Here is a 24,553-nt window from a genome sequence, read left to right on the forward strand (position 1 = left end):
ACCTGAACCAAACGCGTACAGTCAACAACAGGAGGGTTACACAGGTGCCGGGAGAGAGAAACTAGGACTGTTCTCTGTCATTGTTAGAGGTTATGTGCACATGCTACTGGGACGTTACATATTTGTATTATCTTTTTTTTGTATCTTAGGTCAAAACATTTGGTGCCACTTTGTCTCAGCCCATGTTTATATATTTATAATTAAATAAAAGGTTTGATATTAAATGAAACGGTTAGCATTAGCTTTGTTATGCTACACTTAGCATAACTTAGGTTTATCATGCTAATGCGCTCTAGTTTTTATATAGGCCTAGTGTTAGGGTTATGATAAGGGTGGCTCCAGTGTGTCATGCAGCCATGATTTCAGTGATAGTCCCACCCAAAACAATCCCTATTTTCTAATATGTATTTATAACGTGTTCGTGTGAGCATTTGTTTTTATGCAGATGGTTCTGCACTACTGGTCTGGTCTCATGTGGAAATAAAAGTATAGTAGAACATTCCGAGTGCATACTTACTAAATGTAAGCACTGAGCAGGTGTCTAATAGGTTTGGTGTCTGCTATATACAGTACCCACCAAAAACAACCAGTTCAATACAAGGGAAGAACGAGGTACTGGAAAATAAAGAGTTTCAATTATATTTACACTTGTGTCTTGTAAAGAAACATAACAAACATGTTCCACAGAAGTTGTATTATAATTGATATAGATCGATAGGATTCTTGAAAATCAATGTGTTAACTTTTATTAAATTATTCCAGTGTTGTTTGACCGGCAGCAACCAAGCGTGGGCGAAGCTTTGGATCTGTCAATTAGTGAGTTAGTGAGTGAGTGAGTGAGTGAGTGAGTGAGTGAGAATGGCATGTCTATTAGGTGATTTTTTGTATCTCACAACGAGTAAAGACACAAATACATCCACCGCGCCCATGTTCTGGTCTTATAAGGAGAGGATGCAACAGAAAATGGGTGCAGCATGTGGCTGTCTGATAATTGGTTGTCACTCCATCTATTTTGGCAATTTTGGCATGAACAAAATTATCCATTGTCATTTATTTATTTTTCTAAGCGCAATCCACCATTATGAGGATGACTCTTATCAATGGAGATTTTCCTCCACCAGAACTGCACACCTTCCTATTCTTTTTTATATCGAAATGTTATTGACTTTTAGAAAGACATAGGAATATAAACAAACACAAAACAAGGAGAAAAGGACAATGCATACAACAAACAGAGGACTGCGACATTAACTAGTAAAAAGCATAAAAGTACTTAAAGTAAAATAAGAGGCTGGGTTGTAATTGGGACTAAGTGAGCGAATGTGTGTGCGCGCATGAATGGGAGCTAAGCGATGGATTTGTCTTTAAGGGCCATTCATATTATTAATGTGTGTAGTGTGATGTGTGCCTGGTACCAATCTACGTATGGTAGCCATTGAGCCTGCATAGCCTAAGGTTGGGTGCTGCAATTGACACATTGTAAAGCATTTGTGTCTAGAAAAGTGCAATCTAAATGCAATGGTCATTCATGCATTCATTCAGCCAGACACATCTCGTCCTGCTCAGATATTAAAACATTGAACTCTACATGTGTAGGTAAAGAAGTGGAAATCTTGCTCGTTTGAATTTACTAGCATCCAAAATCTTGAAGATGTGAATATGATGAATAAATGCAGGCTGTACTGTACCGTATTGTAAATGCAGCCTAACTTGCCCACATGTTTGCTATCAATGGATTCCTTGATATCAGTTATGATTTTTTTAATACATTATATAAATAAAATATATATACATATATAATTCTATATTTAATTAAATGTTATTATTATTATTCTTTTGTTGGCTTGACAATCCTGGCTTGACAATTTACTGCAATACAAATGATTGGACAGGGCTTGAAATTAACATTTTTACTTGGTAGCACTGGTGCTACCAACTTCAGAAAGTTTGGAGCACCAGCAAAAATTTAAGAGCACCCACCAAAGGAGCACCAACAACCCATTGCTGCACGAATACGCTTCAAGGCCCTCGACCTAGCATACCGTGTGGCAAAGGGAACCGCTCCCGCCTACCTCCGGTCAATGGTCTCTAACTACACACCCTCAAGACCCCTACGCTCTGCATCTTCTGGCCGCCTCAGACCTACTCCTATCCAAGCTCCGGGAGGGTCATCAAAGAGAAGTCGCCTATTCTCAGTCCTTGCCCCACAATGGTGGAATGAACTACCCACCCCAGTTAGGACAGCCGAAACACGTCCAATCTTTCGCCGTCGACTAAAGACGCACTTCTTCAACCATTATCTGAATTAAAAAAAGAAAGAAAATATCTAACCCTAACTAACCGTACCGTCATGCACTTGTCCTAATAAACTAACCTACACTGTAGCACTCAACACTTTGATGAACATTGTTGCTCAGCTGATAGAGTTGTGCCCTTCCTGATGGCTTGTCGTACAGAACTTGTAAGTCGCTTTGGATAAAAGCGTCAGCTAAATGACTAAATGTAAATGTAAATATATAATATATGTTTACATTTACATTTAGTAATTTAGTTGCATAATATATTTTTTTGATTGATAAAAAAACGACAATATAACAGGCATACCGGGCATTTTCCCGGTGGGCCGACGAATCTTTGGGCCCTTATGATTTCAAACAAATATTTTTATAAAAAAGAATAAAAAATAAATATTTTATTTTTAGATTTTTTTTATTTTTATGTTTGGTCAACGACTGGCCCACTACTAGGCTGGGACAGCGGCCCATTGATACTGACTGACACTGGGCTGGCCCAATCACATCTCTTACTAAGCACCCCCCCCCCCGCCAGTTGTGCAGGTACATGACTGAGAGGGGGGCTGGTACATGACTGAGATGGGGCTGTGGTACATGACTGAGATGGGGCTGTGGTACATGACTGAGAGGGGGCTGTGGTACATGACTGAGAGGGGGCTGTGATACATGACTGAGAGGGAGCTGTGGTACATGACTGAGATGGGGCTGTGGTACATGACTGAGAGGGGGCTGTGGTACATGACTGAGAGGGGGCTGTGGTACATGACTGAGAGGGGGCTGTAATACATGACAGAGGGGGCTGGTACATGACTGAGATGGGGCTGTGGTACATGACTGAGAGGGGGGCTGGTACATGACAGAGGGGGCTGGTACATGACTGAGAGGGGGCTGTGGTACATGACTGAGAGGGGGCTGTAATACATGACAGAGGGGGCTGTGGTACATGACAGAGGGGGCAGGTAGATGACTGATAGGGGGCTGGTACATGACTGAGAGGGGGCTGGTATACAGGACGCGTGAATACTTTCCCTAAGGTGGTTGTCCTTCTGCGTTCGGTTTGCGCAATCTGACTGGCCACTGACCTACGCTATTACGCCCCCCTCGTAAGTAGAATCGGCGCTGCACTCAACCGATTCATTCAACAGAAAGCGATTTGCGAGTACAATACACCATCACGCCAGAGTGGATAAAGAAATGCTCCAGAAATGAATATGCGTAGGGCAAAGGCTTAACGAGTCAGCGCAAGAGCGTACACACAAAAGCACACACGCATGATATCTGATTTATTAATGCCAAATAATGGACGCCGACCGCAATTGGCACTTGAAAAGTGTAAATGATGGATTAGTCAGTAACAATTCATAACAGCTTGTATAGCTCAACTGGTTAGTGCCCTGCCTGTGTACCATATGGTCCCCGGTTCGGATCTCTTGCTTACTTTTTTTTTTCGTAACGTTAAATAATCTATCCACTCTGGTGTCCCAAAAAGGACAATAACACCACCTTATGCATACTGCACCTTATGTGAATACTGTGATACTGTGAATACTGTATATTTCAGTTGGTTAGATAGTCAATTCTATTGACTATTTGTTTACACAGCTTGTGTTGTTTTCACTACATGTGTACCCCCCCCCATGCTGCTATGATGCCTGAATTACCCCAAAGGGATCAATAAAGGAATATCTTATCTTATCAACCAGAGTGGATAAATTAATTAACGTTACAGGAAAAAAAAGAAGTATCCAAGAGATTCAAACCGGGGACCATATGGTCCACAGGCAGGGGACTAACCAGTTGAGCTATACAAGCTGTCATGAATTGTTGCTGACTAATCCATCATTTACACTTTTCAAGTGCCAATTGTGGTTGTCGTCCATTATTTGGCATTAATAAATCAGATATCATGCGTGTGTGTGCTTTTGTGTGTGCGCTCTCGCGCTGACTCGTTAAGCCTTTCCCTACGCATATTCATTTCTGGAGCATTTCTTTACCACTCTGGCGTGATGGTGTATTGTACTCGCAAATTGATTCCTGTTGAATGAATCGGTTGGGTGCAGCGCCGACTCTCTACTTACGAGGGTCAGTGGCCAATCAGATTGCGCAAACCGAACGCGGAAGGACAACCACCTTAGGGAAAGTATTCATGCATACAGGACTGAGAGGGGGCTGGTATACAGGACTGAGAGGGGGCTGGTACATGACTGAGAGGGGGCTGGTATACATGACTGAGAGGAGGCTGGTATACATGACTGAGAGGAGGCTGGTACATGACTGAGAGGGGGTTGGTATACAGGACTGAGAGGGGGCTGGTAGATGACTGAGAGGGGGCTGGTAGATGGCTGAGAGGGGGCTGGCTGGTACATGACTGAGAGGGGGCTGGTATACATGACAGAGGGGGCTGGTATACAGGACTGAGAGGGGGCTGGTACATGACTGAGAGGGGGCTGGTATACATGACTGAGAGGAGGCTGGTACATGACTGAGAGGGGGCTGGTACATGACTGAGAGCGGGCTGGTACCATGTATTGTGCATCATTGTAGGTCAAACCATTAAAAAGTTAATTTCCACGGCAGCCATTTTGGATTTTGGTCTCTCACAAATGTCCCCCGCCTTTTTTTTAAATACACCCCGGCTTAACCCTCCTAGATGACAAATCCATTGAGAAACGAAGTGCCACAGATGACCCAACTACTAAATCATTCGGATAAGGGTTCCATTGATAAAGATGAATGAATGAATGAATGAATGAAAACTTTATTTAACAGATTGCAGAATGGGTACAATACAGTACGGCTCAATACATACAATTGTTAAGGGGATGCAGACCTGAGAAAGACGTTTGTCTTGTTTCCATCAGGGTCCCCCATTTTCAATTCATATAGACATATATGACATACATGACATACAGATAGTCAGTACTGCTACATCTATACATTTATGACATACCAGATTTGCAAATACAGTACTGTTTGTGATACAGAAGGAGTCAAGAAAAGGGAGTATATACATTTGACGTAGAAACTGTACATTGGAGGAGGTTGGGTGGGGGGGGGTTGGGTACATTGGGATATTGACAACCATACTGGGTAATTTACATTGGAGGTGGTTGGGGGGGGGGGGGGGGGGGGGGGGCACACTGTATAAACAAGTAACACTGTACATTGAGGGGGGGGGGGGGGGGGAGACACTGTACAAACAAACACAATTGTACATTGAACTATTGACAAAACCATACTAGGTAAATGACTGTACATTGGAGGGGGTTGGGTTAGGATATTTACAGGGGCCAGTGTTGAATTGCAGTCTCCCGTAGGTGTCCCTTGAGAGAGGTTTTGAAAGTGGGTAGTGATCCACATTCCTTTACAGCTTTGGGTAGGGCGTTCCACATTGATGTGGCATAATTGCGAAACGTGTTTAGTCCCTTATTTGAGCCGAATCTGGGTTTAACATGATTTGTGGAGCTCCCTCTGGTGTTGTGATCGTGGTATTCACTGACCTTTGGGAAGTATTTTGACATGTACATGGGTACCTTGGTCGTGTAGTGTATCTTGTAGACCAGGCCCATTGCAAGTTGTTGTACTCTGTCGTCTACTCTAAGCCATCCTAGGTTGTCAAAGTGGGCAGGGGTGAGGTGGGTTCTAGGAGTAAGGTCAAGCAGTAGTCTGACCAGTTTGTTTTGAGATGTTTGTAATTTTGTTTTTAGCGCCTTTGAGGTGCTTTGGTACCATGAGGTGCAAGCATAGTCGTAGTACCCCTGAATGAGTGCTCCTGCCAGAGTCTTCAGGGTGTTCTTGTTTACCAGAGAGGAGATCCGGTACAAGAATCGAGTTCGTTGGTTGACTTTTTTTATTACATTGGATGCCATTTTGTCACAGGAGAGATTAGCCTCTAGGATGGAACCCAGGTAGGTAATTTCATCTTTCCTTGTGACAATATTGTCACCCACTGTAACTGAGAAGCCGTCGGTCTTGCTGAGTTTGTTATTTGAACCGAAGAGAATGGACTCTGTTTTGCCCATGTGTAATGATAGTTTGTTATCAGCGAGCCATATGCAGATTCTGCCTAGTTCCGAGCTGAGGGTTTTTTCAACCTGTAACGTGTTCTTGTCAGAGACCAGCAGGGCTGAGTCGTCCGCAAACAGGAACAAGTTGCAGTCACAAGCTGACGACATGTCATTTGCATAAATTAGGAACAGTAGCGGTCCTAGTATGCTTCCTTGTGGAACACCACAGCTCACTGTGAGGGGGGGGGATAGGGTACTGTTTACCTCCACCATCTGTTCCCTCCCCTCAAGGTAGGATTGCATCCAGCTCACTGATAGACTATCAAAACCAATTGCTTTTAGCTTGTCAATCAGAATGGAGTGATTGACCGTGTCAAAGGCCTTTTGTAGGTCCAGCATGACCATGCCGCAGTATTTGCCTGCGTCCACCTCTTGTTTGATGTGGTCATTCAAATAGAGAAGGCATGTGTCAGTGGAGTGGGATGTTCTGAAGCCAGATTGGAATTCGTAGATTAGATTTTTTTCCGCTAGGTACTTTTCGACCTGTTCGTAGACTATTTTTTCCATGACTTTCGAGATGGAGGTGAGAATAGAAACAGGGCGGTAGTTGCCTGGGTCTAATTTGCTGCCCTTTTTGTGCAGAGGGGTCACCCTCGCAATTTTGAAGTCCTTGGGGACGTGTCCCTGTTTTATGGAGAGGTTTATTATGTGTGTGATGATTGGTGTGATGGCGGCTGCTGAGTCTCTGAGGAATTTGGAGGGGATGTTGTCATGGCCAGTGGCCTTGTTAGGTTGGAGGGCGCTCAGTTTATTGAGTACCTCATCTGTTGTTACCATTTCCAGCTTGAAGTCGTCCTTGCGGACCCCTAGGTTTTTGTAGTAAGCTACTGTGTGTTCTACCCCATAAAGCATGAAAAGGCTGTATAATATACAACACCTGTAGCTCAACTGCAAAAACAGCTTTTTTTATTTGATTAGATTTATATTTGGAAATAAAAAACACATCATAAAAACTAATTATCTTGACCAATTTGTATTCCTGAGGATATCACCTAAAAGCATTCATTAAAACACTTATTTCCAAGGTGGTCCTCGATGGAAGACATAAAAACACAGCACATATAGCCTACTCAACTGCTAATTTTTGCTCAACTGCAAAAATGTATGCCTACTTAATAGCCTACAGGGAAAAACACATTCACAACAGGCAGCAAATTTTCAAGTATGGTAATAAGGTAACATATATAGTATTAGGATATATATGGTATGTGTTGTGAAGGGCCAGATTAAACCGAATATATATATTTATTTATATATATATATTTAATTGTATTTGTATATTCTCTAATGTTCCCTGATATCCCTTGTATATTCCTTGTACAATATGCATTGAATATCCATTCTAGCCTACTGAACATCCCATAATAGTCTCCATTCTACTATTGGTCGAGACCTTGGTGCCAGGCTGCCATACCCCTCAGACCCAGTTCAAACGTACCGCTCGACATGTACGAACAAGTCCTAGTTCCGCGTAGGAATTTGGCTACCGCACCACTAATGGGACTATTTGTTCATAGTGCGTATATATACTGCGCTACTAAAGTAGGACTTTCTTTTCAGTCCAGTTTCTTACCCTCCAATAGAGTCACAGACGTAAAGCCTCCCCGCGATGCCACGTGTGGGAGTAAGGCCAAGTTCGGCCTACCATCGGTATTGAGACATCGTGTATATTAATATTTGAATAGTCATATTTGGCACTATATCGTCGAGTTGGACGTAGTCTATTAAGCTAATAATAGTCTGTTAATATATAGTGCTTCGTGCGGTGAGAATACTACCGTAGTCAGTACCCCATCGTTTCGGGCAGAGAACTGGCTGCTTACCCAGGGTGGTTGACCCTATGTGAAGCTGCACCCGAGGAGCCCCAGAGCCGACGAGCGAGTGGACCTGTGTACCGGATTATTCTACCGACGACAGCCCGCCTTCCCAGGCACGGATTATGCTTTGGATACTTTGATTATTCTATGGATAAAGACCCCCGACACTACCGTGTGTTGGAACCCCCCCTGGAGAGGACGCAAGGTGAGGAGACGCTCTGCAAGACGAGGTCTCTCCACATCTCTCCCCCGTGGACCGGAGAGAGCCGGCCCACAAAGAGTCCACCTGCTTTCATCTGTGGTCCAAGGATCGCCGGCGCATTGAACGGCACTACAGTGGGTTCACCTGGGATACCCTTGGCCGGACGAGGCAGCTGGATTCTACCCCCCCCCCCCCCCCCCCCCTCCTACTCCTGTCGGCTTACAAGCGACCGGATTAACCCCCTCTAGTGTATCCAGCCTATAATCATTAAAGTATCATTGCTGTTATTCCTTAACTATTCCAGGTCGTATATTTACCACCTGCGCCTTCAGAGATTGGACATTATCTATTGATATACCGACGAATACTCCTTGCCATAAAAGTGCATACTATTTCAATTCATAAATGTAATTAAGTGATTAAGTGCTTATTCTACACACCATCGCTGTGTAGGAAATAAAGACCTGTTTCTAATTCGTACATTTGTGTTGGATCCGTTTCATCTACGTGACAGTGTTCATCATAATATATTTATGCCGTGTACTGGATGGCCGAATATTAAGTACAAAGGTAGTGGTAGTAAGTATCATATCTAGTAATACAGTCAGGGAATTGTACCCCTCAGTTACAATTGGTCCTTCGAGCCGGAGGGTAATTAGTGTAATATTAATATAGTGTTATTAATATTGAAATGGCCTATGATGAACACTCCACGAAACGATCCTCCTAACCAACGCCCGCAGCGCGAACGACGGCTCCCTCAGTACTTAGAGGCTTACGCTGTCAGTCAACAACCTAGTCTTCTACTAACAGTAAACGCGGTAAAACTAGAAAGTAAAAGTATGTCTAACCCCAACGCCCAGACTACCCCGACCATAGAGGCCCCTACGGGCTCTAATGTAACTGACCAAGTTCACGGTGGGGACCAGTGGGAACCAGACATGACTTCACACCCCGCCAGTACTGAAGAAGTAGTCCCCGATGAGTCCCGGGAGGAATACAACGCTACCGAGAGAGAACTCGGCACGGAAGAAGACGGGGAGAGCACCGTGGAGATAGAGCTCCAAGGCTCCGCAAGGAGTACCCCGAGGGAAGGCTCCCCTATACAACCGCCTTCTCCCAGCGAGGCAGAGAGGACCCTACAGCAGGCATTCCTCGTCAGCCTGAAAGCCTCTACTGAACGCGATAGACTCCAGGGTGAACGCGATCGATTGCAGATACAGCAACGGAGCGAAGAAGAGCACATACGCCTGGAAATAAGACGCATTCAGATGGAAGAGAATGTGGCCCGAGACCGAGCAGACAGCCAGCGAGCAGCTGCTGGTGCTCTACGGGACGCAGAGCGCGACAGACAGCAAGCGCAACTAATAGAACAGCTGATCAGACGGACAACACCCTCTCCCTCCGCCAGAGGCTCCAGGAACTCGTCTAGACACACCTCCAGGGCGGCATCCCCTAGCCGAGTAAACAACCCTGAACTTGACCAACAGACGAGGTCTATACCCCCCACAGACCACCTCCCCCCACCGGTCCAAGCGAGACCTAGCAACCGGGAAGGAGCAGCATATCCTGTGGAGAGGCTAAACCAGAGACTACAAGCACTGGATGACCTAACTGAAGACGAAGAGGAAGAGGAGGAGAACCACGCCCGAAGACAGCACAGTACTCTACCGGACCAGGAGGTCCGGTACAGCCCAGGCTATACTCCCGCGGAGCTGCGCTACAGACCCCCGACTCTATACACGGGTGAGCACGACGCACGACCCGCACCGAGGAACAGCACCTGGACAAGCGGGCCATGGTACACTGCCGGTACCAGCCCATACCAAGGAGCGGGAGGAGACTCGCCTAGGAGGCCTCCCCCCCAACGCTCGCCGATGTATCCACAGTCAGCGTCATACATTGGCACGCCTATGGTACCCGACTTCACCCAAGAGAACCGGGCCCAGTATACAGAACTCTGCATGTGTCTGGAGACCATGTTGGTGGATGTATTGGATGAACGCCACAAATACGCCATCCTACTGCAGCACTTAAAGGTGCCCCGCGCACATAATATAGCGCTCGCCTACGCGACTTCCACCACCCCATACACAGCAGCGCTGGTAGCATTGGACCAGAGGTATGGGCGCATATGGGATTACGTGATCCAGGAGATCCGACACATCGACCGCTTACCCCCAGCAATAGACAATCGAGCACTGGACGACCTGTCCATCAGAGTGCAGTCCCTGGTAGGGATGTTGGGAGCGCAAAGAGAGAAGGGGAAGTATGAACTTTACGCCAACTCAAATGTGGAAAGGATCCTGGAGAAGCTGCCGCCCGCTCGTCAGGAGCGCTTTAGGCGGCAGAGGGACCACAGAGACCCGAATGGCCCCGAACCGAACCTCCTCGATCTAGCAGACTTCCTGGCGAGAGAAGTCAGCAGCCTACGGCTAGATACATTCGGACGGAGCACCCCTGGCTCCAGAGAAGGAACCAGACGACTAAATGATGGAAGAAGATCGGTGACTGTGATGCACCAATCGGAGTCAGTACCGAGCAGCAGGAGCCACAGTACCCCCTCCAGAACGGAGAAGTGGAAGATAGTGTGCCCCTACTGTGAGAAAGAACACTGGCTAGCGCAATGTGACTCCTTCCCCAAGCTGAACGCGGAGGAAGCAGGTCAATGGATAAAGTCCAACAAGCGCTGTTTTCGCTGTGCGCGCTCACACATGGCAGCCGAATGCCGCTTAAAGAAAAGGTGCACCAAGTGCGATGGAGCCCATCTGGACATACTTCACGACAGTAACAGACGGCGCCCTTCACCTGCACCATCCAGCCGCAAAGCGAGCGTCATGTACATCGATCCCGCCAGCAGCAGTGGAGCCCGAGTACTCCTAAAAGTAGTGCGTGTGACACTAAGCTACCAGAATAAAGTCCTGGACACTTACGCCGTCCTCGATGACGGGTCAGAGAAGACCCTGCTGCTCGCCTCCGCTGCGGCCCAGCTAGGGCTGCGGGGAAGCGAAACCCAAATGACAATTCGGACAATAAGACGAGATTTGAAGACGATAAAGGGCGAGAATGTCTCATTCTCTATCGCAGCAAGCGGCCAGCCTGAGCGACGGTACCAGATTGCAGACGCTTTCACCAGCCAAGAAATAGGACTGTCGCGGTACACATACCCCGTCGCCAAGCTGATGGAGAAATATGCACATCTGCGCAAGTTACCGATCCCGCTCATAGACAATGCTATGCCGACCCTGTTGATAGGCTCCGACCATGCAGACCTCATTGTCCCGATAGACCGGGTTCATACCGGACCCCGAGGCTGTCCTGCAGCAGTCGAGACCCGTTTGGGATGGACTCTCCAAGGCCCGCTCGCCAAATCTCTCAACCGAAGTACAGCCACTAGATGTCTCCACTCCCGAGTCACAGAGGGAGAAACCGCACTCCTGCAACACGTAGAGCGGCTATGGAGCTTGGAACAAATGCCCTTTAAGAATGGAAAGAAAGACATTCGCTCTAAAGATGACATTTACGCCATTCACCTCCTCGAGACAGGGACCAAGAGAGTCCCGGTCAACGGCGTGTTGAGATACGCCACGCCACTCCTGCGGCGAGAAGGAATGCCTACTTTCCACGCCAAGACAGACGCCATAGAACGGTACCTGCTGAACACGGAGCGGCGCTTAGCCAAGAACCCCGCCCAAGAGAGTGTATACCGCGCTGAGATTGAGAAGCTCATCACAGCGGGACACGTCACAAAGATGGACATTAAAGAGGCTGACCAGACCACTGAATCGTGGTACGTGCCCCACCACAAGGTCCATCACAACGGTAAAGACCGCATAGTATTTAACTGCAGCTACCAGATCGGATCCCAAAATCTGAATAAAGAGTTACTGCCCGGTCCCACACTCGGCCCCTCCCTACTCGGCGTTCTACTCCGCTTCCGCCAGGAAAAGGTGGCCATCAGCGGGGACATTAAAGGAATGTTCCTGCAGGTGAGATTAGTAGAGGCGGACAAGCCCCTGTTACGGTTCCTATGGAGAGAGAAGCCAGGAGATGAGCACCCAGCCATCTACCAATGGGAAGTCCTCCCCTTCGGAACGACGTGCAGCCCCTGCTGTGCGACATTTGCACTACAGAAACATGTAGCAGAGGACCCAGCAGCGGACGAAGAGGTCCGACGCAGCGTAAAGAACAGCTTCTACGTAGACAACTGTCTACAAAGCCTTTCAACCCAGGAAGAAGCCGAGGCTCTCCTGATTAAACTCCGCGCCTCATTGATCAAAGGCGGCTTTGATCTCAGGCAGTGGGCCAGCAGCGATCCGCAAGTACTGCGCAGCCTCTCCTCCGAGGACAAGGCAGCCAGCAGCGAGACCTGGATGGCTACAATCCCGGGAGAAGCCCAGGAGATGACCCTGGGATTGGTGTGGCGATTCAAAACAGATTCGCTTCACTACAGACACAAGCCCCTGACTACGGAGCAGGGAAGGCCGGCGGCGGCGCCGACCACCAGACGGAGTGTGTACACAACACTCGCCCGACAATATGACCCGCTAGGATGTATTCTACCGTACACCACCAGGGCAAAAATGATTGTACGAGCATTGTGGGACAAGGACCAGGGCTGGGACGACCCCATTCCCGCACACCTTGCATCCACCTGGAGAGAGTGGGAGATGGAGCTCCACTCACTCCCAGGCGTTAATATGCGCCGAAGCTACTTCCCACCCACGGTGAGGCCAGAGACATGTAAAATGGACTTACACGTCTTCAGTGACGCCTCAGAGGTCGCATACGGATCAGTAGCCTACTTGCGGGCCCAAGACCAGGGGGGAGAGATCTACACAGCATTTGTCCTCGCCCGCTCGAGAATAGCCCCACGCAAGCAACAATCTATCCCACGTCTAGAGCTCTGCGCAGCCCTAGCCGGAGCGCACCTAGCCACGCTCATCCAACATGAGCTCACCATACCGGTGTCTAGAACAATCCTGTGGTCAGATTCCACGACGGTACTCGCCTGGATCAAATCAGACTCATGCAAGTACAAAGTCTTCGTGGGAGTCAGAGTCACCGAGATTCAAGACTTAACCGAAGAGTTAACCGGAGAAACAGAGTGGCGCTACGTTGATACAAAACAGAACCCAGCTGACGTCATCACCCGGGGGATGCCCCTGGATGACCTCACCCGTCGCAATGTCTACAGTGACGGCCCCGCATTCCTAAGACTCCCGGAAGGACAGTGGCCCATGCCTATCCCGAGGGAAGCAAGTCCAGAGGAGGTGGAAATTAAGAAGTCTGTGTTCTGTGGATTGAGCACCGTAGCCTCCACCGACCCTAACATAAACGATTGCACGTCCATAGAGAGTGCACAACAAAGAGCATTCCTGCGGTACCACCCGGAGTGCAAGTCCCCCGCTGATATGTCAGCAGCTAACTACGAGGAAGCAGAATTGCTTCTACTGCAGCGAGCCCAGAGAGACTCGTTCCCCGATGAATTGGCCTGTCTACAGGGAGGAAAGCCCGTCCCATCCGACAGCAGATTAATTCATCTGGCCCCCGAGAGCGACGCTCATACCCTCATCAGAGTGGGTGGTCGCCTACGCAGAGCCCCCAATCTACCGGATATCGACCCAGTTACCCCCAACACACTCCTGATGGGGCGGCTAGATCCTGCATTACCACAGACAATGTACCGGCCTGAAGAAGCGAACGGCCGACGAATGTGGAGGTACAGCCAAGTATTAGCCGACAAGTTTTGGAACAGTTTCCTACTGCACTACCTACCGTCTCTACAGACCCGCCAGAAGTGGGTAAAGGAGAGAGACAATTTGACAGAAGGAACAGTCGTCATGATTATTGATCAATCACTGCCCAGAGCTATGTGGCCGGCCGGCCGCGTAAGCAAAGTGATCACCGGTGCCGACGGCAAGGTCCGAGCAGCTGAAGTGCTCGTCCAGGGTCGCACTTACACCCGTCCCGTGGCAAGGCTCATAGAACTGCCTCGACTCCCAGACACAATCGATGATGACCATGACCCTACAACCCTATGACTTTGTGAAGTTGACTGACCCCTACAGCAAACCCTTATGTGTAAATAGACAACGCGATTAATCTGTCTCCGTTTAACTGATTAGGTCTGGGACCTATTCAGGGGGTGGCTGTTGTGAAGGGCCAGATTAAACCGAATATATATATTTATTTATATATATATATTTAATTGTATTTGTATATTCTCTAATGTTCCCTGATATCCCTTGTATATTCCTTGTACAATATGCATTGAATATCCATTCTAGCCTACTGAACATCCCATAATAGTCTCCATTCTACTATTGGTCGAGACCTTGGTGCCAGGCTGCCATACCCCTCAGACCCAGTTCAAACGTACCGCTCGACATGTACGAACAAGTCCTAGTTCCGCGTAGGAATTTGGCTACCGCACCACTAATGGGACTATTTGTTCATAGTGCGTATATATACTGCGCTACTAAAGTAGGACTTTCTTTTCAGTCCAGTTTCTTACCCTCCAATAGAGTCACAGACGTAAAGCCTCCCCGCGATGCCACGTGTGGGAGTAAGGCCAAGTTCGGCCTACCATCGGTATTGAGACATCGTGTATATTAATATTTGAATAGTCATATTTGGCACTATATCGTCGAGTTGGACGTAGTCTATTAAGCTAATAATAGTCTGTTAATATATAGTGCTTCGTGCGGTGAGAATACTACCATAGTCAGTACCCCATCGTTTCGGGCAGAGAACTGGCTGCTTACCCAGGGTGGTTGACCCTATGTGAAGCTGCACCCGAGGAGCCCCAGAGCCGACGAGCGAGTGGACCTGTGTACCGGATTATTCTACCGACGACAGCCCGCCTTCCCAGGCACGGATTATGCTTTGGATACTTTGATTATTCTATGGATAAAGACCCCCGACACTACCGTGTGTTGGAACCCCCCCTGGAGAGGACGCAAGGTGAGGAGACGCTCTGCAAGACGAGGTCTCTCCACATCTCTCCCCCGTGGACCGGAGAGAGCCGGCCCACAAAGAGTCCACCTGCTTTCATCTGTGGTCCAAGGATCGCCGGCGCATTGAACGGCACTACAGTGGGTTCACCTGGGATACCCTTGGCCGGACGAGGCAGCTGGATTCTACCCCCCCCCCCCCCCTCCTACTCCTGTCGGCTTACAAGCGACCGGATTAACCCCCTCTAGTGTATCCAGCCTATAATCATTAAAGTATCATTGCTGTTATTCCTTAACTATTCCAGGTCGTATATTTACCACCTGCGCCTTCAGAGATTGGACATTATCTATTGATATACCGACGAATACTCCTTGCCATAAAAGTGCATACTATTTCAATTCATAAATGTAATTAAGTGATTAAGTGCTTATTCTACACACCATCGCTGTGTAGGAAATAAAGACCTGTTTCTAATTCGTACATTTGTGTTGGATCCGTTTCATCTACGTGAGAGTGTTCATGATAATATATTTATGCCGTGTACTGGGTGGCCGAATATTAAGTACAAAGGTAGTGGTAGTAAGTATCATATCTAGTAATACAGTCAGGGAATTGTACCCCTCAGTTACAGTATGGATTACTTACTCTTATAACTTATTACTATCTGTGGTAGCTCTAGTCTCCACCTACACAAATAGTTTTTTGTGCCGTCCATTGATCATGCACCTTCACGTGGTAGGCACATTAACTGTAGGTCAAACTCCCCAAACAAACAAGCACACCATTGATTTAATTGCCATATAAATCACATACAAAGATCTAACTATTACTCCTCTCTAAACATGAATATAAAACAAGAAGGTGATCTATTAATGGTGTAAACCTTATGCAATATTCATCATTGATATTTGAATACTTGAAATCTGTATGAACTGAGTAGTTAGTATCAAATGAAATAAGATGGAACCTTGAATAAACAACTATTTACTCATTACCAGTATGGTATTGTTTAAATTGTACAGCTTTTTGCACATCTTTGTCAGGGAATTCCAACAATTCTGGACCTGAATGTACCAGTTAATTGTAATCATCTCTCTCTCCTTATGTCTAGTCAAGCCAGGTTGTGGAGGAGAGAGACAGGGATGAACAGGCTATATACTACTTTGCCCATCCTGAGCCTGCTATGATGCAGATGTTTTTACATCACCACCCAAAACAAGATTCAGCCAAGAGCGAGTGAGTACACTGGTCCACTTGCAGTGGCACACTTGTCCATGGCACTTACTACCCAGCTTTGTAGTGGTTTGGGGGAATAGTACAGTAGGTACGCATATTTAAGGGGACCGCAAGGATGGTGTACTGGTGGGTCATGGGTGGTGTCCGACCGATTATGATGGGCCGGTCTGGGCCAAAAATGCCAGGGCCGATTTTTGGTCCCAGTCCAGCCCTGGTGTAGACTATAGTGTAGACTAGGCATGTGCTGGTATGACATTTTGAGGGTACGATAACCTTGGGCAAAAATACCACGGTTTCAGGTACATAAAAAAATCCCCCATTGAACAAAAAGTATTTTATTACAGTGCACAATAAGCTTGTCTGTAAGTGTTATTTATGAATGTGTGAGGGAAATGTCTGACCACTTTCAAACTAAGTACAGAATATAAAATGCTTCCAAATAAACTTTCATGATTATGAATATGTAGGCTACAGTACATGTCAAAAGGGCAATACATTTAGCTAATGTAATCTACTTGCACAGATGTATGTTATATAGCCTAGTAATATTCTTACTTAAACGATGAATTGAAAATGGGGGACCCTGATGTAAACAAGACGAAAGTCTTTCTCTGGTCTGCATCCCCTTAACAATTGTGTGTATTGAGCTGTACTGTACTGTACCCATTATGCAATCTGTTAATAAAATGTTCAATCAATCAATCAATCAATTACTGGATTAAACTTTGGATTCATCTTTTGTGGTGGCTCAAACAACATAATTCACACACGGAACTATGTGTTGGGGATAAGGGTTCTGCACAAACCATATTGTTTGTTACATTGCTGTCGGCAAACTAGCTCGACATCAACAGAGCGTTGATGTTGAGTTGATGTTTAATACACGTTTAGCGTTGTCTATCCTATCCTTCGGCACTACACTTTCATGATTATGAATATGTAACGGAACGTAGGCCAATCTCGCTAACGTTATTCGACCGAAATCAATTGGCAACATATCACCGTACTACTAGCTAGCTGGCTAACGTCAAAACGTTGTTATTTATATTTGACATTAGCTATTTATGGGTGGAATATTCCGATTCTAGCTCACTAGATCAGTCATATTAAACTTTCTTTTTGTATAGCTTATAGGGGTGGGCGTGAGTAATCGATGGCTATGAGAAAACTCGATATTTCAGCCAACAACAGCCAGCTACTGCACTATGAACTGCCAGCCAGCTAGCTGGCTACCCGAATCGACAACAGCCAACCGTACAAAATACAGTCTCAGCCAATAATACATTTATTTTATATAGTGCCTTACATTAGGCATCTCAAAGCGGTTTACATCGATTTGTACAGTTAGTTAGCTCCACTCCATTGCGAATTAAAATGTAGCCAAGCCAGCACAGCCCATAATGCTAGCTACAGTTGCTAGGGAGCTAACGGTAGCTAGCAAATGTTAGCCACAGATGCAAAAACTAACTCCAAGGGAGAGGAGGTCGTACCAGAACAATTATTTGCACTCGCACGAATGCTCCCAATTGTATTTTGAGGTCGCACAGATACAATTCCGGTCACAATTTCGAGCCCTGTTGGAACGAGGTGAACAGACTTATGTTCTTATTAGATCAAATAAAACAGATGTATATCTTTTTTTTTTCTTCACTTGTTCTCCTCCTGTTTTTCTGTGTTTTTCTCCCATCCCAATTTAGTCGTTATGTCAATTCCCCCCTCCCCTTCCTGGTTGGTGCTCGCATGTGCCCCCCACTGGTCGGTATAGGGAGCCCTGAAGTCTATCAGATGCTTCCTCCGAGACATAGGAGACAGCCAGCAGCATCTTTTCACCTGCCAGCGCGGACTCTCATTGGCGAGGTGTAACGTGTGGGAGGTCACACTACCCTTGCCATCTCCCTCCCTCCCTCGCTGTGCAGGCACCCTGACCGACCTGTAGGAGTCACTGTTTACAACGACCAGCATACCACCCCACCGGCTTCCCTCCCGCTGACTCTGCCAATTGAGCCAGTATGACGGCCGGCCAAGCCGGAGGCAACGCTGACAGCCGGATTCGATACCAGTGTCTCTCGCGTTGGTGACGAGTGTTTAGTCCGCTGCGCCACCCAGCCACCTATGTATATATATTTTTTATTGCAGATAGTAACTTTTGTCTTTCGTTGGGGACATAATTAATAGTGAATAATAATCAAGTTGTAGTCATGTACAATTGGCCAGTTTGTGATGAACACTAAAGAATCTGATGAGCTTTCATGTCTTGCAATATATAGATTATTGCAGATATCATGCCAAATATCAGTATGGTATCGTGAGTTACTTGCATCGTTCCACTACTAATATCCGTGGCATTGCGTTAGCAGTACGGCCTTAAAAAGATGGATGATTAATGTTGGATGATTCACTGGTCAATTAGTAGGTGTCAGAGGACTAAGAAGGACTTATAATTCCAATTTTAAGATCATGGTAATCAATACGCTTATCTCTTTTCTTTTCAGTACATTTTACCGTCAGACAGTCCATATTGCACTACACTTTACTTAAGATTACAATAACACAAAATCTCATTATTTTCTTAAGTAAGTATGTTCTTAATAAGTACTTTTGTTTTATGTTTGCCCTGTGTGTGGTCTCCCTTTTGTTGTATCGTCATGAGCCAGGCGAGTGTAACAATACCTACCATGTTTTATTCAACATGTTTCTCCAAAAATGTGTCTTGAAAAAGAGGGGGTCATCTTATATTCGGGCCAATATGGCAATTAATGGATAGGCCTGTTAAAAAACCTTTGTTGATACACACATCTTTTCATCTTTAAATTAATTACGTTTTCATAAATTGTGGCTCCCAAGGTAGCCGTTCCTTTTTTAATCTGGAAAAATGTCTCCAATCGATCAACGGAACCCGACCCCTAAACTAGATACAACTATTGTGTTTGGCGCCAGCATTAGATTGGTTTTAAGGTTAAAATGTGTCTGTTCTCTGCTGTATACTGGACAGTCTGAGTCCGTTCTCGGCTGTATATAGACCACTGCCAGGGTTCGAAATTAACGGGGGCTTGGGGCAAAAATGCCCTTGAAAATTGACCAAATGCCCTCGAAAATCAGTTAAGGGGGGCAAGAAAAGCCCCCGACAGTTTACTAATTATATATATAATTATATATATGCTCTACAGTGCGAGCATTTCCCTCGTAGTTGCCCCTAATAATATGCGTGTGTGCGAACCGGAAAAATCATTTACTTGCAGTGTGCGAGACGAGTAAAGATTACAAAACAGCTCCGCTGTTAATAGTTCAGAAACTGGACTGAAATTCAGTTTTTGGGTGGAATGCAAGGTTTGTTGCAAGGAGGGAGGGAGGCGGGGCCCGCTGCGTGTTACAGGGTACTTGAGAGGTGCGAACGCAGACAGACAGAGAGCTCTGCTTTCATCAAGCATGCATAGTGTAACATTAAGTTACACTGCTATCTTAACGTTAGCAAGCTAAGCATCTGCACAGCGCGACCTGTGTAACGTTAAGTAACTTGTGTTCCGCGGGGAAAGACCGTTCCATTTGTAACACAACTTCAAAGAATAACATCCAAATCCGATCCCGATGCGCATTTCCTTCATTCCACAGCGCTGAGCGTGCAACGTATTTCATTGATAGATCTGGCCAGAGCCTATACTCACAAACGTTCCAGTGCTGTCTTCGGGATGATTTTAATCCAAACGTCCATTCAAAACTTGTATTATGAAATAATTCTGGGATGTCTGACTATTTCCCTATGCATTGGTGCGAGTTCAGCTGACAGTCCATAGAGTCCATGACATGCTCTGTTATTTTGTTGTGTTTGAGGTGGATGTTGTTGCGTGTGTGGGGTTTTTCATGTATCAATTTGAAACAAGCCTCTTGACTGTTGGAATTAGGGAGGTTAAAAATAGCTAATAATATTAGACAATATTAGACATTAGTCTACAACTTGCCCTCAGGGACAATCATATTTAATCTATTTAGATAGAGTATGTATGTATTATTTACAGACCTCAAAACATGAAACCAAGCCATGTCACACAGCGTGTGTGTGTGTGTGTGTGTGTGTGTGTGTGTTACTTGAACAATTGTCACTGACTCCTGATGAATTGAAAATGGGGGACCCTGATGTAAACAAGACGAAAGTCTTTCTCTGGTCTGCATCCCCTTAACAATTGTGTGTATTGAGCTGTACTGTATTGTACCCATTCTACAATCTGTTAATAAAGTTTTCAATCAATCAATCAAACTCCTAAATTTCTTTGTGTGCTCCTAAATTTGTATTTAGATTTTATTTATTAACATTATATTTAGGAGCACATGTGCTCCTTGGGAAAAAGGTTAGTGTAGAGCCCTATATATGGAGACATTAACATTACGTTATCAAACATAGGGACGAAGACTGTAAAAACAAATTTCAACTGTTTTATAATCTTTGTTAATTTTCATTATAAAAATGTTGTGCCCCCAAAATACAAAAAAAGCCCCCGAAAATCAATTAAGGGGGGCAAAAAAAGTCATTGAATTTTTTTTTAAATTTATAACCCTGACCACTGCACTTCCGCGTTACATGGAGCTCATGGGAGAGCGCAGGGGATAAAATGAATGAATGTTGATTAGACTAGAGCCTTGACATAAGTGGGCAATCTGCTCATGTGCCGGGTTGTGGAATAGGTGCGGAAAAGTTACTATAGCTCGGCCGCGCAAGTGCCGATCGACGTGGGGTTGGTCCCTCCATGTTCAGGAGACGCAGGCATATAAAAAGGTATATTGGATCATGTCTCCAGCACCCCCACAACCGTAGCTACAACCACTTACATCAAGGCTATAATCAACATTAATTCATTTTATCCCCCCGCACTCTCCCATGAGCTGAAAATAAGTGGCGCAGTGGTCTATACTAGACAGTCAGAGTCCGTTCTTGGCTGTATACTAGACAGTCAGAAGAAGGCCAGGTGCTAACAAATGTTTTTTTGTTGTTTTCTTTTATAGGAGAGTAGTGGTGACAGTGGCAACCAAAACGAACTGTATTATTTATCTGTCACTTTTTGTACCTTTTTATATTCACTTTCTGGATTGTTTAGAGCCTAGAAGCCTCAATGAGGAAAATGTTTTGACCAGTTTCATTTGATTATTGTGCAGATCTCTTGTTGGAATGTGTTGTCACTTCCTATGTTGTCACTTCCTGTTTGACTTGTATAAACTTGAGTCACTTACCCTTCATGCTTCATGTAAGCCATTCTGAAGAAGGTGTGTTCACACCGAAACGTCATATGATTTCAGGCTGCCAATAAATTTGAAAAACCTGGAGTGGGTGCCTGGACGTTGTTTCCCTATTTTTTATGTACTTTTTGTACCTTGCAATCTCTGATGAATCTCTGATGAATTGAAAATGGGGGACCCTGAGGTAAACAAGACGAAAGTCTTTCTCTGGTCTGCATCCCCTTAACAATTGTGTGTATCGAGCTGTACTGTATTGTACCCATTCTGCAATCTGTTAATACAATTTTCAATCAATCAATCAAAACTCTTGCAGAGTTGCTGTGTATATGGATGCTTTTACATTTCGGGATCATCCCTATGTTCCCCGGGTCCCATGTTCCCCGCTTGATTGATTAATTGATTGAAAATTTTATTAATTTATATTATTTTATTAATTATTAATGTCCGCCTTGTTTCGAACTGGTTAAGCTTAGGCCCTCTTTCGAAGTTGGTTAAGGTTAGAGTTTGGAATCAGGGCTGGTGGTCTAACATTTTCAATCAATCAATCAATCAAGCGGGGAACATAGGACCCGGGGAAGATAGACATGCTCCCTATATTTCTACCATTATTGTCTCTGTAGATCCGTTGTGTTGCTACCTTCCCAAATCCCTTAAAGAACCAGACAATGGCAACTGGCAGCTGTTAAATCTCCTCCTTCAAATCTCTTCTGGCCTCCTACCCCTGCGGCAGGTAAATAGGTAAGAGCCGCAGTGGCAACGTTTCAACAGGCTCAACATCAGCAGCAAATTAATGGTTTTAATTCGTTTAAAACCTTGATCTCCTACCATTGTCAATCAAGTTGTACATGTTTTAATTGATTGTTATCCTTACATGTCTTATTGTTGTGATTTTATATGCTTTTTTTTTTGCTTAACCCTGTATGTACACTCGACGTGACTCAGACTGTAAATGAGGGAAACCTCAGTTGCCTTTTGAGTTTAAATAAAGGTTTGACATTTAATTTAAATGAAATGGAAGTGGATACGGATCAGCTAGCCTAGCTGTTGGCCAAAAACACCTCTCCAGGAGTTTTAAGCTATAGGCTAGCAGATCCGGATCTGCTTCCATTAATTTGTGCTAAGCTAGGCTAGCCTTGTAGCCGGATAGCTTTCTACTGAACGCACAGAGAGGAAACTGGTATCCATCTTCTTGTCTGACCCTGGAAAAGATGGTAATCGCATTTCCCATAATGTTGGTGTGTTCCTTTAAGAGGTGAGGAAATAATTGGACTGAATGGGAGATATACTTGACCCAAGACAGAGAGACTGTCACCTTAGAATGTCACATACACACTAGCAACAACAATAAATGTACCAGAACAGATGTGACATTGTATTCCGTTTGTAACCCGTGAAACACTGGATATTTCAGCTGCACGTACATTTTGACCCCATAAGAGCTTGTTTGAAGCAAGAGTGAGTTTACTTGCACAGCAGAAATAGAGCGAGCACTGCATCACTTTTCAAGTCCATGCATGCGCAACAAAGGTTCCCCAGACTCCCAGAGGCGCCAGCAGCTTTAAGCTGAATAATACAAATAAATATATATATATTTCCCAGCCTCTGTTCCCAGGGTCACATCAGCAATCTAACACCACACTGTGCAAAACCACCTGTCGATCAGAGGCTGGGAAATATAGATGTATTCTTATTTCTTTGGATTCAGCTTAAAGCCGTTGGTGCTCTATTTCTGCTGGGCAGGTAAACTCTCTCACTCTTGCTCCTCTCTCTGAAAAAATAATAAATAATAAATAAAGTAAAAGAAAAAGAAGAGCGAGAAAGGACCAGGATATGGACCAGTGGGGTATCAGTATCTGAGAATGTCCTCAATACTAATAAACGCTGCTAGAAATCAACAATGCTAGAAATATAAAAAAAGTGACTCGATTTGCTGCATTTCTAATATAGAACGTTGTATTATATATATCTCAACCACCTTTTGTTCAATGACCCCAAATTGATGGTCTTAAAAGTCTACGCTCTTCAGTAAAAGCAATGCAATCAAAGACCGGGCAGACTGTGTTATACTGTACCTGGAAGAAGACGGTCATGGCGGCAATGCTGCGCTTCTCCTTAATGGCAGCACTGAGGCTGTCGAAGTCGTCGGAGTTGTACAGGTAGATCTGCATCTGGGGAAGGAAAGGGAGCATTCAAACAGCGTCAGGGATAGAACGGCACAACTAGCACTTCCCCTTCTCACACCTGCTGAGGGCTTATTAAAAGGATGGATTATGCACAAACTATCCATAATCTTTGGTGAATCATCTTTTTTTTCCCTCATAGAGAACAGCTCGATGTAGAGAGAGAGAGAGAGAGAGAGAGAGAGAGAGAGAGAGAGAGAGAGAGAGAGAGAGAGAGAGAGAATCCTATTGGTGAACAGCGCTGTCCTTCACAGTAACATGTCATGGGGAGAGGGGAATAGGGCTGTAGGATTAGGCTCTTTTCATGCAGTGAAAGATCGAACAGCGTGACATGCCTCTAATCGCGCCTCCCGACTGTCTCTAATCAGCCACGTTACATTCACTGAATGTACAATAGAGCCAGGAGCGTGTGTGTGATCATGTGTCAGTGCCGGGGCTGGGATTTCAGAATAGACTTTTCTTTACAAAGTGAATTGCTTTTTCGGTGACATAGAACATAGAATTCTATACTATAGATAATATAATACTGGGTGGGCTATAGTTATTTGGGTGTGAAAAAGCAGATTGTAACAAT

The 24,553-nt window shown here is 45.4% G+C and overlaps 1 protein-coding gene across 1 annotated transcript in view; it reads right to left on the reverse strand.

The window, feature by feature from the left end:
- Positions 1-24,553, reverse strand: part of ca16b (carbonic anhydrase XVI b) — a 427,352-nt gene that overhangs the window by 124,415 nt on the left and 278,384 nt on the right. Inside the window, 1 exon segment of the mRNA XM_084315656.1 lies at positions 23,872-23,967. Within this exon segment, the coding sequence (XP_084171782.1) occupies positions 23,872-23,967 (96 nt within the window).

This window comes from Notolepis coatsorum (assembly GCF_963971535.1).
Source record: "Notolepis coatsorum genome assembly, chromosome: 6".
NCBI lineage: Eukaryota > Metazoa > Chordata > Actinopteri > Aulopiformes > Paralepididae > Notolepis > Notolepis coatsorum.